The following is a 16,744-nucleotide window of genomic DNA, read 5'->3' on the forward strand; positions in this document are numbered from 1 at the left end:
ATAATGGTAAAATAGAAATGCGACCCTATTCAAATGCCAAATATTTAGTGAAACAACTTACGTCTTCAGACGAAATCACCAAAAAACTTTAAAACGTTGTATATATGACAGCAAAATAATATGGATGCAATTTGACACTGATATAGTATGGGCGTGTTCGGCAGATTGCTATGTAAAAACTATTTTTATGAAGATGTAGTTATATATTTGTCCAATACTTCTCTACTTAGTTTTAAATTTATTAAAAACAGCCCATTTACCTGGTTTATAATTACCCAAATGTGTCTGGTCACGCTGTGACGTTTACCACTAGTTAATTAAAGGTGCACCTGTTTGAAATTTAATTAAATAAATGTTATTTAGCTATAAAACTTGTAAGAGTAATGTCTAAACTTTTTGTTTAATGCCAAGTTAGTAATTCAGTTCATCTATATTAGCTGAATCGCGATGTTGATCTAAAAACTAAAAAACAGTGAGAGAATTTTGGTCACGCTGTGACGTTTTATATTTTCTCGCATGAATAAGAGGCTAATATATCCACCCAAATTTTTCTTGTTTTTTGTAGCACCTTTTATGAGCTAACAAAATAGCAAAAAAAATTATTTTTATATCTATTTAATAATAAAATACTGAAGGCTAAAGGCAAAAAAAAAGACGGTTGTCACGCTGTGACGGTCATGGAATTGCTCTAGATTAAATAGAGAAAAAAAAAGCCTTTTCTAGAATTCTTTATATTAGATGCCATGCAAATGCTTGATGTTGCTTGGGGAAGGTGAAAACCGAAGCTACTTGTAAATGTTTGTTTCAAAAGCTGGAATTTCAGAGAAAAAGTGTACTGAGGCCTTCAAGGACCAGTTAGAAAAACTTGCAGTTCACACCTCCAAGTTCTTTCCTGAAGGAACAAAGGTAAATAATCTAGTGCCCATGGATGATTTTGTCAACACTACCGACCTGATGATGGATGATGAATAGATTATATCAGATGTGTCAGGGGAAGAAAATTTTGAGGCTGAAGAAGATAAAGATAGAGGATGTAGATTTTTTGATCTACATATCTTCATCTTCTGAGATTTTACTGTATCTAAAGCTAAATAGTTTCCCATAGATATTACAGAAACCTTAATTCCAGGTTTCTCAGTTTATTTTCTGCGCAAATTGAAAACAACATGAACAAAAATGTTAATCAACCATTTACAAAAATGCAATCTATACAAACAATAAATAAAAGTTCGATGACATTGAAAAAACTTGAATTTATAAAATATTTTCAGGTCGTGTTGGATATTAGCAGGTTATTGCTTGATACTATTACAGATGCTTACTTATATCAGCAGGTGTTGTGATGCTTACTTATCAGCAGTCGGCGTAAAAAGCACCTCGGCCTTCTTGTTGACAAAATAAACAACAGCGAAGGAAATAGCAAAGATAATGATACCCGAGGACAAAACACCGGCCTCTAAGGCTGGACTGGCGACTAGAAACATTTGTATACCAATATCTGAATTCCACCTAGAGAGAAAAAAAAGCAGATTTTCTCATTATGAACAACAACAGAAATCAAACCAAAAAAATATAAACCGACAACAGAATACTTAAAAAAAAAAAAAACGAAATGAATTTGTTTACCAAAATAAGTTACTTACATGCTCTCAGCCCACGTTGAATATTCTGACGAGTCGTAGTCTTGGAGTTCGAATGCCGGAGAAACAGCCTGTGTCATGTATGTTGTTGAACGCACACATACCATTAAACCTCGACCGGGTACAGTGATGTAAGAGAAAGCATAAGGAAGCTAAAGAGAGAATAAGTTAAAAATAAACGCTAAAAATAACGTTAAAAAAAAAAACAATGTTGCAATTGCTGTTTTATTGATACTTTGTACTAAAATAATCTCTAGGGTTTTAGGCCATGACATTTTTTGATAAATACACTAAAAACTTCAGAAACATCATAAATACCGAAGTCCTTTTTTTATTTTTGCACGAGGTTTCTGGCAACCACTCTCCTGTATAATAACTCAACAAGCGATGTATCACTTGTGTAAAAGGATTATCGATTTGCAAGACGCTTATATACCGCGACATGGGTTTGTTCGGCAACGGATCAGCCTTCTTACCAAGAACTTCTTTAAAGCCAGGACAGTTAGCCGAGAACATTAGGCAAAAAAGAAGGTTGGCAGTCTAAGAAAAGTTTGAATGATGGTTTCTATGTAAAGTTAACAAAGTTAAACTGTAAATTGATTTAAAAATGAAATAACAACATTTTCTAAATATTTAGGTCTAAGCCCGTTGCTACGTTACCAAATTAGCTGGAACAACAATGCGCTGCTTTGGAGGTACTCCACCAGATGCCAATAAGTAAAGTGAATTAGCAACAGCCTCTGAGAGATTACTGAGCCTTTTGACTAAAGGTCCATGTATTTTCATGTATGAAATATTGTTGATACTTTTGACATACAGACCGATGTTATCATGATTGTCAAAACGACTGTTGTAGTACCTAAAAAAAGAATAAAAAACATTTTACTATTTTTTTATATATATTAAAAAACTAATTTAAGAAAAAAGGAAAGCAGTAACAAAATAATAAGAATATTAACAATAAAAATGTATTAATAATGTAATAGCAATAATAAATTTTGATATTTTCAAATTGTTTCGTTAATATTTATTATACTTGTTTGAAAATTCTTTATCATGATCTGCCAATACAACACCAGGTATTTTTTTATGAGAACGGAGAAAGCGCTGAAATGATGCAGGAGGTAACGGCTGTCTTAATGAGCGATCGACAACGTCAAAAGGCATGGATGCATCTTCAAAAGACTTGTTTAAATACTCTAGCATGACGTCAACCTAATAAATTGAAAATTTATAAGTTTCTTGTGAGGGAACTTTTTATGCAACACTTTGTAATACTTTTCTTTCACATAATTGCGATTAAAAAATGCGCTTTCTAAAACAGATAGGATGACTTCATATTTACAAATACATTTACACACCGATAAGAATGTTCAAAATTAATGCATTCCTACTTTTTAGACAAACATCTCTATTTTGTCAACATGATTAATATGATAAAATATGATAAAACAAATTATCAAGAATTGAAACCTGCAGTTTAAACACATAAGACTTAAAACTATAAGTGCTATGCATAAGCAGCATACCTTCTGTTTAACTGCATCATTGTGCTGCGATACTGGGTCAGTGTGTGAATAAATTTTCTCATTCAAACCAACCTGAGTGATCTCCATGAAATACCCTATATTTGTCAAGTTAAATCGGCTGGTCCACGCTTCATCATTGTTTTTAGACTAGAAGAGGAAAAAGAAAATTATTTTTGAGTAATAAGCAACAACTGAAAATTTGAAAAACCAGCGAAAACTAACTTTATTATTAGGATACATGTTTTCAGGTGATAAATACTTTGTTGAGGGGTAAGGGAAATTATCCCGCTCCATATCATACACCATCTTTGATGAGCCAATGTAATCCCACTCTTCCTAAAATGAACAGCAAATGCAAATTTATATATATTGGTAAAATAATCCTCAAAATGATTAACGGTGAACTAAACACAGTGAATAGGTAAACAAAGCTATAATTAATTTGGAAGTAGCATGAACTATTTGAGTGTCATCCATTACTTAGTAAAAATTATTTTTTGTTGGAACTTGTCAAAATAAAATTTGGCTTTTCCTTTCATATGAAACTACAAACATAGTTTGCAGTTATTTATTAAACTTTACATAAATATTAAATAAATTTTATGTAAAGTTTACAAAAATAGAAGTTAAATCTGTTACAAAATGCTTACCCCATTAAAAAAATGCTTACCCCATTAAAAAAATGCTTACCCCATTAAAAAAATGCTTACCCATTAAAAAAATGCTTACCCCATTAAAAAAATGCTTACCCCATTAAAAAAAGCAAAAACAATTGGTTTCAATTTTTCAGTGATATTTTCTTTCTAAAAAAAATTGTATCTTTTATTGGAAATTTAAAAATCGTCAAAAGAAAAAAAAATTTTGTTAACTTCCTGTTTGTAAAGAGTAGTTCAATGTTTTTGATTAACAACATAAAAAAAAGAAATGTTTAAGTTGCTGACCCATTTGTTATCAATTTAAACTACTTACAATTAAATATCTTTTGTAATCTCCTAGAGCATGGGCTGCTGTAAGGAGAGTCACAATACCAGTTACACCATTATCTGCTCCAGGTGCAAAATCATGAAAAAAGGCAGTACTGTCGAGCTAAATTTTTTTAAAAAAAGTCTAAATATTCTAGAAAATATAAAAATGTACAAATAGGTTTTAAGTTTTCATATTAAAATTGTATGTATATGTGTGTGTGTGTGTTTATATATATATATATATATATATAATTTTTCTAAGTTAATAAAAAGAAATATAAGAAGTGAAACCTTTGTAGCAGCCATAATAATTTCATCATTTTCAATTTCACCAACCATTGGAAAAAGGCTTCCATACACATTATTATCCCCTAGTGGATCACAGTAGGTACCTTTAAGAAAAAAAACTCTTAAATCTCTATACATATATGTAAAAAAAAACTAGACACCTAGAATATTACTTGTTCCCTGCCCATAATGAATTATTAAAACCCATAAAACTAAATTTCAGTAACTCTAAAACAAAAATCAAATGGGAAGCTGTTTCAAATATGGAAATAAATTTAAAAATAAACAGCTTCTATTCCCTTCTCATTTACTTTTACTTAATTGATATTTATGGTTAAATACTTACTTTGAATGGGGTTTGGCATTTCTGTTTTTCTACGACATGTTGGAGTATCTTTTGCAGCAAACATAAAATCCTTCATTTCAACTGCGCAGAGTGGGAAGCTAGGAGATGTCCCTTCTCCAGGTCTGTTATGGTCCATGTAGCACTATGAAGTATAGTTTTTCACATGAAATTCAATTAAACAATGCATTTATTTAAGCATGAGGTGTTTTTCTGTTAATAACAAATAATTATGAATAATTATGAATAAAGTTCTAACTTCTATATTAGTCTTTTAAGATAAATCAAATTTTCTGAAGTACAATAAAAAAGAACTTTTATTGATAGTCACTGTGCACTCCTGAGACCGCCAGGGTAAATTTTGGTTTACTCTAAATTTTTTTGTTTATTTACTATTAATGGGTTAAACAAAGTATTTTGAAATAATTTTTAAAATCTAAACTAACTTTTAAACATAGAAATTTTAGATTTAATTAATTAAAATGCCTAAAATAAATTGCGTCATTTTATGATTGCGTCATCTATTCTATTTGGTACAAAATGTTGCAATACCGATGAAAATAATTATTATTACAGTTAAAAGCGATCATATAAAACTTATATTTTTTTGTCAAAATGGCCGATGAAAAATGTCTAATTTGTGCATGTTGCTTTATTTCCTTTGGAAAAGGATCACATAAACTTATTAAAGTAACTCCCGCATTACAACTTCACATTCAAAATTTGATTTGGAGAGAATATGATGTAGAAAAAGAGTGTTGTCCAAAAAACATTTGTAATTCTTGCAAAACAAATTTATATGCATTGAACAGGGGTGAAACATCAAAATTAAATGATTGGATTGAGAAAATATCTCAAATAAACAGACAAAAGCTTAGAAGATCATCTGATATTAGTGAAATATCTGAACAGATCACAACAAATAATCAAGACATCGTTGATAAAATTGTTAAAAAGATATGTCCTTCTTGCTTTTCTACAATAGGTATGATTTCCTTAAACAAATTAAAAATATTGTATAACTTATATATTTTAGTTAATAAACTATTTCTTCAATTAGTAAAAAAAAAAAATTTAAATTTAGCAGAGTCTATGCTAGTCAATGCATAGTTTATGATAGACTTATTAAATATTAGTGTATTATTTTTATATGTTTTACAAATATAATAATATCAGAGTTTTTTCTACTTTAAATTTCTATTTAGGCAAAGGAATTTCTCATTTTTGCTGTAAAAGTGAAGCTGTAAAAAACTTAATTATGTTGGCTGAAGGTCTTGGAAGTGTATCCAGTGAACAAGTTGCTTCTGGGATTCTCAAAATAAAAATGAAAAGAGACCATATTAAATCTGGAGACAAGTTTCCTTTAAAAACCTTTGGAAACAATCTTCTTATTGTTGTTGGCACACCTGATAATAAATGCAGCAGAGCATCCGTTAAAAAGTTATCTCTAGAAACTATAATGGAAATCTCTAATACTCTAAACCTGAGTAAAAGAAAGACTAACCTACTTTGTAAACATATGCGACAAAATTTAGGGAAGAAAATGTTAGAACCTAATATATCAACTCAGATAGAGGAGCTGCATAACGTATTTTCAGATTTTTATGATGTCAAAACTGAATCATTCATTTCAGGGGATGAAGAGATAAGTCGGAGTTTGGTATTTGTAAAAGATACTTCTGATTTAATTCTTCATATGATTAATGAAAGAAGTTTGAATCCTTATAACACTATTGCTAGGGTTTCCATTGATGGTGGACAGGGTTTTCTTAAATGCGTTATAAATGTTTTTGACCCACTATGTAAACATACAACTTCAAAAAGTCTTGATGATTGTGGTGTAAAAAGATCATTGGTTTTGGCTTTAGTTGAAGATGTTTCAGAGCATAATGGTAATCTTAGCAAACTATTGAAACCACTAGCTCTGAGTGATGTAAAATATTCAATAGCATTTGATCTAAAATGTGGTAACTCTTTATTTGGTTTAAGCAGTCACAGCGGCAAGTATGCATGTCTCTGGTGTGAAGGGGAAAGTGCTCTTGAGAGCGGAAAAAAAAGAACCTTAGGTTCAATTGATACCAACTACAACAAGTTCATTGAAGATGGATGTAAAAAGAATCACATGATGGAATTTAAAAACTGTATTTCTCCTAGAGTTGTGTATCTTGATGAACCTCTAGAAACTTTAGTAGAACATCTCATTCCTCCACCAGAGTTACACATTCTTATTGGTATTACTTCTATGTTTGTAAAAATATTAATTACATTGTGGCCTGATTTTGATTCGTGGCTTAAGTCGAATTATATAATCTTTAGAGGTTACCACGGAACTGGTTTGGATGGTAATAATTCACAGAGACTTTTAGATAAATTAGATAATTTAGAAGTTGACCTTTTAAGTGCAGCCTCTATATTACCAAATATGATATTTCTCCAACCTGTAGTTAACTGTCTTAGAAAGTTTTCAATTATTAAAACAAAAGGTTTTAGCATGTTTATTGGAGAATCTATTGCTGAATCAGTTTTAGATTTTAAAAAAGCTTTCGAAAATCTGCAGCTTCATCTTCTGGAAAAGTTTAACTACCAATTAAATATTAGCTGGAAAGTTCATATTTTAGTATGTCATCTTGTTCCTTTTCTTCAGCATAGTCAGTTTGGGCTTGGTGTATATGCCGAGCAGGCAGGAGAAAGTGCTCACCACTATCACTATCAAGTATGGAAGCGATACAAGCGTCGTTTGGAACACAATGATTATGCAAAACAGCTTAAGAAAAGTGTGATTGAGTTTGGTATAAACAGTTTCAAGTAGTCCTTTTCTCTCATTTTTTAAAATTTTTAATTATTGTGAACTTTGAAATGATTGAATTATTTTATAAGGAATTTCAATATTTCATGTTAAACTGCTACATTTATTGCCTTGATGTTATATTGTTAATCTAGAATTTATCTTAATTTTATCATAAATGATCTCATTTTTTCATTTTAAAGTTGTATTTTTTGTAACAAAAATTGTTTTAGAAGTGTAATACCCCTATAAATTTTGAAAAAAATCCCTGCCCTCCTCATAAAACCCCCTCCCCCTCCATATGTTATTTTAGGTAAAAACTATTTTTGCAAAAAAAATATGTTTAAAAGTTAGTTTAGATTTTAAAAATTATTTTAAAATACTTACCTAAACCCAATATTAATAATTAAACAAAAAAAATTAGAGTAAACCAAAATTTACCCTGGCGGTCTCAGGAGAGCACAGTGTAGTAGGTACAGAAGCATACTGTATGCACCCCTGATAACCCTACTTTAATGCACCATTTTGAACAATGTTAATGTACTATTTTAGATAACTACTTTTAAACTTAGCATACAGTTCTTTTACAATTGAGAGAATTAATGCTTTTGCAAGTGAGATTTTCAAACTATACTCAAAAAATTTTTTTTCAGGCATTTGCCTGCTGTTTTCATCACTACAATAAAATTCAAAAAGTTTATTTATATATGAGACATTTCCTTTCACTTCTTTTTTCCAGGCAAGAGAAGAAGTCTTCTTTTTCTGCAGCAATTTGTTTGATATCTGCACCATACAATTAGTAACATTAAAATCTTTGATACATTTATTAGACCAAGAAGCTGGAACCAGTGTTAGTAATTGAATGTTCTGATTGTAATTGAATTTGTTTTAATTTTTCCTGTACATCCAAGTCATTTGCTTCAATTTTTCCTGTACATATATCCATGTCATTTGCTTTATGTTGAACTTCTTTAATTAGTTTATTGAGGGAATCGTCTTGGCTTAACTGAACAGGATCTATATTTAAAGTCTTTGCAATTCCTAATTTTACTGTTTGAGTGACTAGCCACAGCATGCATTTTAAGAGGACTTATGTTCATAGAGGTCACGGAAGATTTAAGGTTTTCTTTCAAATTCGTAAACAGACATATTTTTTAGCTATCAAACATAAAGTTTGTATAAAATAAAGGTACATACTCTTTGATGTAAAATGCATACAAGTGTATATACTAGAACTGCTCCTGAAATACTGGGATTCTACAAATCTTTAAAAAATAAATGCAAAATAAATAAGCACAACTATTTTTTTTATTAATAAAAAACAATTTTACTTACTACTTCTACTTTTTTAGTTTTTTATTATATACTTTCAATGATATTAAATCATATTTAAAAAAGAAAACCCTTGCAGTTTTTTTGTATTATGGAGTTTGTAACATGTTACATTATAGGCATCTCAAAATATTCTTCATTTTATACAGGGCATCAAAAAACTTAGGAGAATTATTGCATTATTTTGAAAATGAATCTTCATATAGAAGCTTTGATTTTGTATGGTTTTGCTAATCATTTTTAAATTCTAAACCCTAAAAAAAGTTAAGTACAAACATTACAAAAGTAAACTTTAATTTATGTGACACGATTTGCAAAAAAATGAATGGCACTGAAAGAAAGTCAAAAAGAGATCGATATCTCTGAAACCATATTAAGTTAGACATGATAACATGCAGTGAATTTTTTTTTCAAGAATGTAAGCTTGTATATAAAAAATCATTAAAATCTGAGAAGGGATGGTGAAAAAAATTTTTTTTCATTGATTTGATAGGGAATGGCCTTAGTGTAAATGGTTATCCTTTGTTTACTTGCTCTTAACAAATCAAACACAGATTGCTTAATCTATTGCTGTAAAATTAACTGATGCAATATGTAAAGCAATTTCATTTTATTTGGAAAAAAACAATCTCTAACAAAATTAGTATTTAATCTGATTCAGTCATTTTTGGATTTACTTAAAATTGGATCATCGGATTGTACTTGTACTAGGATGATACTTGTAATAGGATGATGAGATAAAATTTATAAGATATAATCACTAAAAATAGTAACTAAAAAAAAAAACCTTGATTAAGTCATTTATCTCTTCCTCATCTGATAGCACGAAAATTGGAATTCCATAATAATTTTTTGACATGTCATTTCCCTGTGTAAATGAAAATTGGCAACTGATACAACAAATAAAAACTTTTTAAACAAGACTAATATCATACATTTATTATAATATTCTACAATGATGTGCTTCAATTATCGCATGTTTCAATTGGATTATTAGAAAACAACCCATAGAACTTACCATAGGAATTTAATACCCAATAACAGTTTAATTCCCTGGTTCAAAAAAATGTTCAGAGTGTGGTTATACTTACCATAGGATTCCACTTTATCTTTTGACAATTACTGTATTCTTTGTCATTTGAGTATGCTCCTTTAAGTACAGAGGAAAAAAACAAAGTTAATAGAGTAAGGTTATCAATCTTTTGAAATTCCTCCTAGTTACACACACACACACACACACACACACACACACACACACACACACACACACACACACACACACACACACACACACACACACACACACACACACACACACACACACACACACACACACACACACACACACACACACACACACACACACACACACACACACACACACACACACACACACACACACACACACACACACACACACAGTATGCAAAAAATGAAATAAAAAAAACAAGTTGTACCCTTAAAATCTCAACTTTTTTTGTTTATGACCAAAAGATTTGTACTAATAATTGGTCATTCCAAAACATTGAGGCTATTTATATTAAATTATAGGTTTATTTTATCCTGCGTTAATATGAAATCATTGCTCATCCTCAATTTTTTATTGAAGGAATATCATATTATGTTGAAGCATCCATTTTGTTATCAATAAATGTCAATTTTTCCACTCCTTTCCAACTCCTTTCCAACCTCAAATCCATAAATTTCCTCCTGCATGTTTGACAAAAACAACTCAACTAATAAGCTTCTTTTTACTACACTTTCTGGACCCCATCTAATGAGACGAGGTTATACATCCAGTGAGGTTATATTTTGACTCATATGGCCATAAAACCTTTTTCCAATGATATTGCCATTTTTTCCTACTTCTTTGAAAGCCCTAATTGATAATTCACTTGTTTTGCAGTTAAATGTTTTGAAAATACTCTATTTCTATAATCTTGCTCTCTGATTCAATATCTGATTTTTGATGTTACAGTGTAATGCTGTGGTCTTCTTGAACTTTAAAAGCTAATTTGAGCTGCCAAAATAAATCTATTTTTCCTATTAACAGCACAGTAGTCTTGCTTTTTCATTTTCTGTCAGCCACAGTAAAAATGGTTCTAATCAGATCATGTTTCTTAATGATTGAGGACACTGTGATAAAAAGAATTCTAGTGTCTTTTTTGGACTTGAAGGTATGATTTTCCTTTTCAAATCAACTACGCTGCTTTGTTGATAGAATTTGTTAGCTATTTTACATATCAATTTGATCCTTTAATTCACTCAATTTGCACAAAAATAATGACCTATTTTGTCAGTATATGATAATTTTTTTGCATTCAATTTAATCCATTATCAGATCTATTGTCTTAGATTCTGAGAACAACATACTTAATGAGATCTCAATAAAAACAATACTTTTTAACAATACTCTGATAAAAGATCTCAATAAAAACAATACTTTTTAACTTTGATAAAAAGATATCAAGAGAAAAAAAAATTCAAATGTTTTAATGTTTTTTGATGGGATTTTTAAAATTGTTATTTTTAAGCTTACAATTATTTTTTTACATACTCTGTGTGTGTGTGTGTGTCTGTGTGTGTGTATGTATATATATATTTTTAAGCTTGCGATTATTTTTTTTACATACTGTGTGTGTGTGTGTGTGTGTGTGTGTGTGTGTGTGTGTGTGTGTGTGTGTGTGTGTGTGTGTGTGTGTGTGTGTGTGTGTGTGTGTGTGTGTATATATATATATATTTTTAAGCTTACGATTATTTTTTTTACATCCTGTGTGTGTATATATATATATTTTTAAGCTTACGATTATTCTTTTTACATACTCTCTGTGTGTTTGTGTGTGTGTGTGTGTGTGTGTGTGTGTGTATATATATATTTTTAAGCTTACGATATGTATATATATATTTTTTAAACTTATTTTTTTTACATACTCTGTGTGGTGTGTTTGTATATATATATATATATATATATATATATATATATATATATATATATATATATATATATATACACATTCATTCAAACATACATATAAATATGTACTATTCTTTAAACTAAACACCTTACCAAAACTGTCCAAAGGACATTTAGAGTCTGGAGAAAAGTCTGGAATAAAATACAAAAAATTATGTCTCTTTAAGCCATAAATAACATATACATGCACAAATATCAGAATCCATTTCTAAATGTAAGAACTGAATTAAAAAATAGCTAACTTAAATTACAAAAATATTTTGGCATACAAATGACAACATTTACAAAAGAGTTATTTTAAAATATTTTGTACAATTTATATTTATGACTAATATTTTACACACTAACACTCAAATTACACATATTTTGTGCTTTTAACATATTTTCTGCTAAGCATATATCTTTTTATCATTCAGAGGTTTTTATTTTAAAAAAGGCATATTATTATAGATATATTATCAATTATTATAGATATTATCAACTTATAGGAAGATTCTTGGTAACCTTGTATTTCAACAAACCATTTTTACTTCTCCCTTATTTCCTTTACAATGATCATTAAAGCTATTAGGTCTTAAATTATTTAATAAAATATTAAAAAGTTGTAAAATTTGATTCAATTACATATTATATACAGAATGTTATCATTATGTTATTATCTGCAAATCATCAAGACTTACTATCAAATCATGAAAGTTAGTAATTACTAAACCTTCTCTACTATAATAACTGCATTATAATAAAATGTCAAACATCACAATTTCATGCATTTTGCACAATTTCTCCTTGTGTAATTCATTGATTTTCTTAAAAAAAAAAAAAAAAGAAAGAAAAAAACTGAATTTTTCAGATTGACAAACTTTGACTGGAACTCTGAAGTCATTGATACAAATAAAATTCTTATAAATCATATATTAATAGCTAAGGTGCATAGAGAAATATGAGGTGTTGAAAGAAACAATGTGGTATTAAACTTTCAATGTAGTATGTGACAAAATAGAATCATTTTGAATTTTGCCTATAGCTAGTAACAGAGGTAAACTATTTTCTGGTATTTTTTGGTTTTTAACTGAAGAAATTTTTTGCTACACACTTTATCAAAGAGAGAGTTTTTAATTCATTTTGAATTTTCCACAAGATTATGTAAGTCTAAAAAAAAAAAATAGATAATGTATTAAGATACATCACCAGATATAGTTTTTAATGCTGCAAGGCACTGCAGTATACAAGCAGTGAATTAAATTAAATGGAATTTGATTTACATTTGAGAAAAAATTTTTTCTTTTCCTCTTAAAATTTTTTTTTTGTGAAATATTTTTTAGTTTATTGGAATTTAAGTAAGGAGTTAAAGGATTTCACTTGGTAAGAAGAAAAAAAAACAGAATCAAAAAAATATTTCAGACAGTGAGCAAGGTTTAATATTCAATCCATTTTTATTTATTTCTGTAGAACTTTTTAAATATCTTTTTACATTTTTACAAAATTTTTTTTTTTTTTTTTGAAAAACCCTTTAATAAAGATAAATCATAGTGATATAAACACGTATAGATGATTTAAATTAAAAAATGCAGAAAAAGAAGTCATAAGCAGTTATTGCCACTAAAGGTACACAGATGAGAGCAAGTTATATACTACTTTTTTTATTTCAATCAAACTTTAATTTATAGTAATAGAGCATATATTTCAATTGCTTTTTTTTTTCTTTTCTTTATTTAAAAGAAAAAAATTGAACACTTTGACAAGTAATACCATTTGAATAAAATTGTGAATGATAGTGTAAATAAAATGTCATTTGAATAATTATGAATGATAGTGTAAATAAAATACCATTATGTTGAATTTAATGATGGGAGGCAGAGGGTGTTAGAGAACTTTTTTATTTAACTATTTAAGTTTTCATAGGTACATTACAGAAGCTACAGAGAATAATCTAATCATGCTATCTGTTAAATAAGATTGTATAAGTAGTTGACCAATTATAGCACTTTTCTTCACTAAATTATTTAAGTTAAGAGTTTGGTTATCTTTTTAACAAACTTGAATATCTATAAAACTTTGAAAAAGCTAAATACAACTTTCAGAGGGAACTACTTCAATAGACTATTAACAAATGTGCACAATTTGAAACTGGTGAATTGCTAATGCATGGTCAATTACTAATGTACTCAATACGTTACCAGCTGGGAGAAAAGGTACCAAAAGTGCAGTCACTAAATAACAAGAAAATCAATAAATTAAAGTTGAGATCAAATTTTAGCTATTTTCATTCTTGATATTTTTGTTTTTTATGAACTCTGAAGTATGTTTTGCACAACTTTTTAGATTTTTTATTTATCACTAATTAATATAATAACAAAAAATCATAATATGCAAAAGGTACCATTTTTAAAGCCATTTTTACAAAAAAATGCATATTTGAATAATATTATTTGTAAATTTAATATCTCCGGAATTTGTAGGAAAATATCATTATGAATTTTTTGATATTAATGCCAATGACTACAGTAAACATATTGGCACTCTTAAATCCATCCCACACTTTTGGGACCTTTTCTCCCAGCTGGTCACATACATATTTTTGTTTGCATTTGATTTACTTTGTGATTTATTAAATCTTTCATTTCTTAAATCAAAAGCTTTTTATTTCCTCAGTCTGAATTGACTATTTTTTTTTTGTTTTGATTTCCTTTATTGGTTGAAAAAAAAAAAAAAATCTTAGTATAAGTAATATTTCTGTATCATGTAACTCCTGTATTTTACTTACGAGGTGGTAGAGTTGTTGTTAGCTTATGAATAACAAGCACACCAGAAACCTTTTTTGAGGTCATGAGTTTATTCATTACGTTCCTATAAATAAGAGAAAAGAAAATCTTTAAAAAAAATTGAATTCAAATAACAATATAATAGAAAATTTCAAAAAAAAATTTTTTAATATTTTGCAAGTATAAGGTTCACTAATATAAAATGACAATGAACCACCTCATTCCTCCCCTGTCCCCCTTGAACTAATATATTTTTGCTCTGTTACAGATGTAACAAGTAGAAATATAAATACTAACATGATGTAGAATAAAGCTAAAAAAAATTACTCATTAAAAAAAGTAGAATTGAGCAGAGGGATATAAGGTTGATTTGCTCCTTTGTTAACCAACCAATCCACATCATCATCACTTTCAACTACATGCAATATGCCACGATTACCACTAATACTTGCTAACAAAAGAAAAAGACAAATTAAACATTTTAACACCATTCACCTATGTAAGTAACACAATTGTTGACATTATTGACAGCATTGTTAACATTATTTTTTTGTCTGATTTTACTTTCATCCGGGTCTACATTGCTAATATATGACACTATTTATACATATTAAAATTATACATATTAAAATCATGCATATTAAAATCATACATATTAAAATTATACATGTTAAAATTACACATATTAAACTTATATTAAACTTATACATATTAAACTTATACATATTAAAATTATACGTATTATAATAAGCAACTATATATTATTTAATTACATATTATACATATATAAAAAAAATTTTGGTTGTTCTATCTGTGGTTTTCTAACAGTTTTCTATCTGTGTGTTTTCCTATTATCTATTTGTGGGTTTTACAATAATTCCCATAAGTCTTTAAATTTGTTGAACTTTATGAAATACCATTAAAAAAAGCCTTCTAAACTCGAAACTTTGCCTTTATTCACAATGTATAAAAACATAAAATAAAATCTTTAAAACATAAAATGTTTATTGATTGGTTTTCTTATTTAAAGTTAGGATAACAATATTATATAAATGATATTTTCAATCTATTAAACTGAGAAAAAGAAATATAAAAAAATTTTGACATATTGATTAGCTACTTGGTATATAAAATTTTTGACGGAACAAAAAAGCCTTTCAAACAATTAAACTTCACCTTTTTATTCACAAGGTATAACTTTTTATTTTGTGAGTAAAGGCGAAGTTTTTAGAGTTTAGAGCTCTATTTTTATGCTAAACAATATTAAATTATTAACAATAATTATCATTATTAATATCATTTTTATTATTAATAAATAATAAAAACAATGATAAAGTTAATAGTTTTAGTAATATAATAACTTCTTCAAACAACAATAAAAAACAGTAACCTACATGTGCAACCAACTTGATGGGTAGCATTAGTCAGCAAGATACAAGGAGAATAATTCTTGATGCTTTTATAGATTTTTGATTCAATTTGAGACAGAAAAACTAAAGCAATATCAAATGATTACTTTTTTTCATATTAGTTACTAGACCACTTCAAAAAATTCTTTAAAAACTAAACACTTGATACCACAATTAAAACTTAAAGTTTAACATTTTGGAAATTGTTGATAAGAAAAGTATTTTTAAAAACTTACCATAATTATTTATATACATAAGTGAACCCAAAACCATAAAAGTAGAATACATTTTATTTTTAAATATCTATTTTTATATATATATTATACATTATGAAATCTCTAAAGATAAAAGGGAAACAATTACAAAATTCAATTATTTTCAACTTAACAATGAAAATGCTTGTTCTTGGATTTTCACAAGATGTCAATTTTAATTGTTTTCTAAAAATACTATTACTCTGTTTAAACATTGAACTGCTATTGGTCATTAACATTCTATAAGTAATTTTTATTGCTCTTTTGACAACAGGAATCAAGAAGTATTATCAATTAACTAAATATATGACTAAATTAATATATACCAAAATAGTTTTCTTAACTTAATTACAAAAATTAATTCCATTCACCTATGTAATTATGCTAATTATATAAATAAGCTTTAATGAAAACAAGAATGTTTTAAAAACTTAGCAATCTTTTGTTTCAAAGTTTTTAATTG

At 28.0% G+C, this 16,744-nt stretch overlaps 2 protein-coding genes across 2 annotated transcripts; one reads left to right on the top strand and one right to left on the bottom strand.

Moving 5' to 3' along the window:
• Positions 1-1,169: 1,169 nt before the first annotated feature.
• On the bottom strand, positions 1,170-16,387 carry LOC149877655 (nicastrin-like). Its single transcript, XM_090073922.1, has 18 exons — positions 16,264-16,387; positions 16,013-16,111; positions 14,946-15,069; positions 14,621-14,703; positions 11,950-11,988; positions 9,974-10,032; positions 9,670-9,750; positions 4,769-4,910; positions 4,426-4,526; positions 4,139-4,255; positions 3,919-3,972; positions 3,392-3,505; positions 3,170-3,316; positions 2,677-2,855; positions 2,301-2,499; positions 1,959-2,180; positions 1,644-1,792; positions 1,170-1,509 (listed from the first exon to the last, which is right to left on the bottom strand). The coding sequence occupies exons 1-18, from the start codon at positions 16,313-16,315 to the stop codon at positions 1,347-1,349; spliced, it is 2,124 nt and encodes a 707-aa protein (XP_089930048.1). The 5' UTR covers positions 16,316-16,387; the 3' UTR covers positions 1,170-1,346.
• LOC145186969 (uncharacterized) lies at positions 5,240-7,927 on the top strand. Its single transcript, XM_080063275.2, has 2 exons — positions 5,240-5,750; positions 5,971-7,927. The coding sequence occupies exons 1-2, from the start codon at positions 5,381-5,383 to the stop codon at positions 7,572-7,574; spliced, it is 1,974 nt and encodes a 657-aa protein (XP_079919401.2). The 5' UTR covers positions 5,240-5,380; the 3' UTR covers positions 7,575-7,927.
• Positions 16,388-16,744: the final 357 nt, after the last annotated feature.

This window comes from Hydra viridissima, unplaced genomic scaffold (assembly GCF_058129835.1).
Source record: "Hydra viridissima isolate aposymbiotic clone 2 unplaced genomic scaffold, HvirCarnegie_v1 scaffold_16, whole genome shotgun sequence".
Lineage (NCBI taxonomy): Eukaryota > Metazoa > Cnidaria > Hydrozoa > Anthoathecata > Hydridae > Hydra > Hydra viridissima.

Excerpts from the sequence above, each read along its gene's own strand:
- LOC145186969 (XM_080063275.2), top strand. The coding sequence starts at position 5,381 with ATGGCCGATGAAAAATGTCTAATTTGTGCATGTTGCTTTATTTCCTTT. Across the intron at positions 5,751-5,970 it reads TTCTTGCTTTTCTACAATAG|GCAAAGGAATTTCTCATTTT; the intron begins GTATGATTTCCT and ends ATTTCTATTTAG.
- LOC149877655 (XM_090073922.1), bottom strand. The coding sequence starts at position 16,315 with ATGTATTCTACTTTTATGGTTTTGGGTTCACTTATGTATATAAATAAT. Across the intron at positions 4,527-4,768 it reads AATGCCAAACCCCATTCAAA|GTACCTACTGTGATCCACTA; the intron begins GTAAGTATTTAA and ends TTTTTCTTAAAG. Across the intron at positions 3,506-3,918 it reads TTTTTGCTTTTTTTAATGGG|GAAGAGTGGGATTACATTGG; the intron begins GTAAGCATTTTT and ends TGTTCATTTTAG.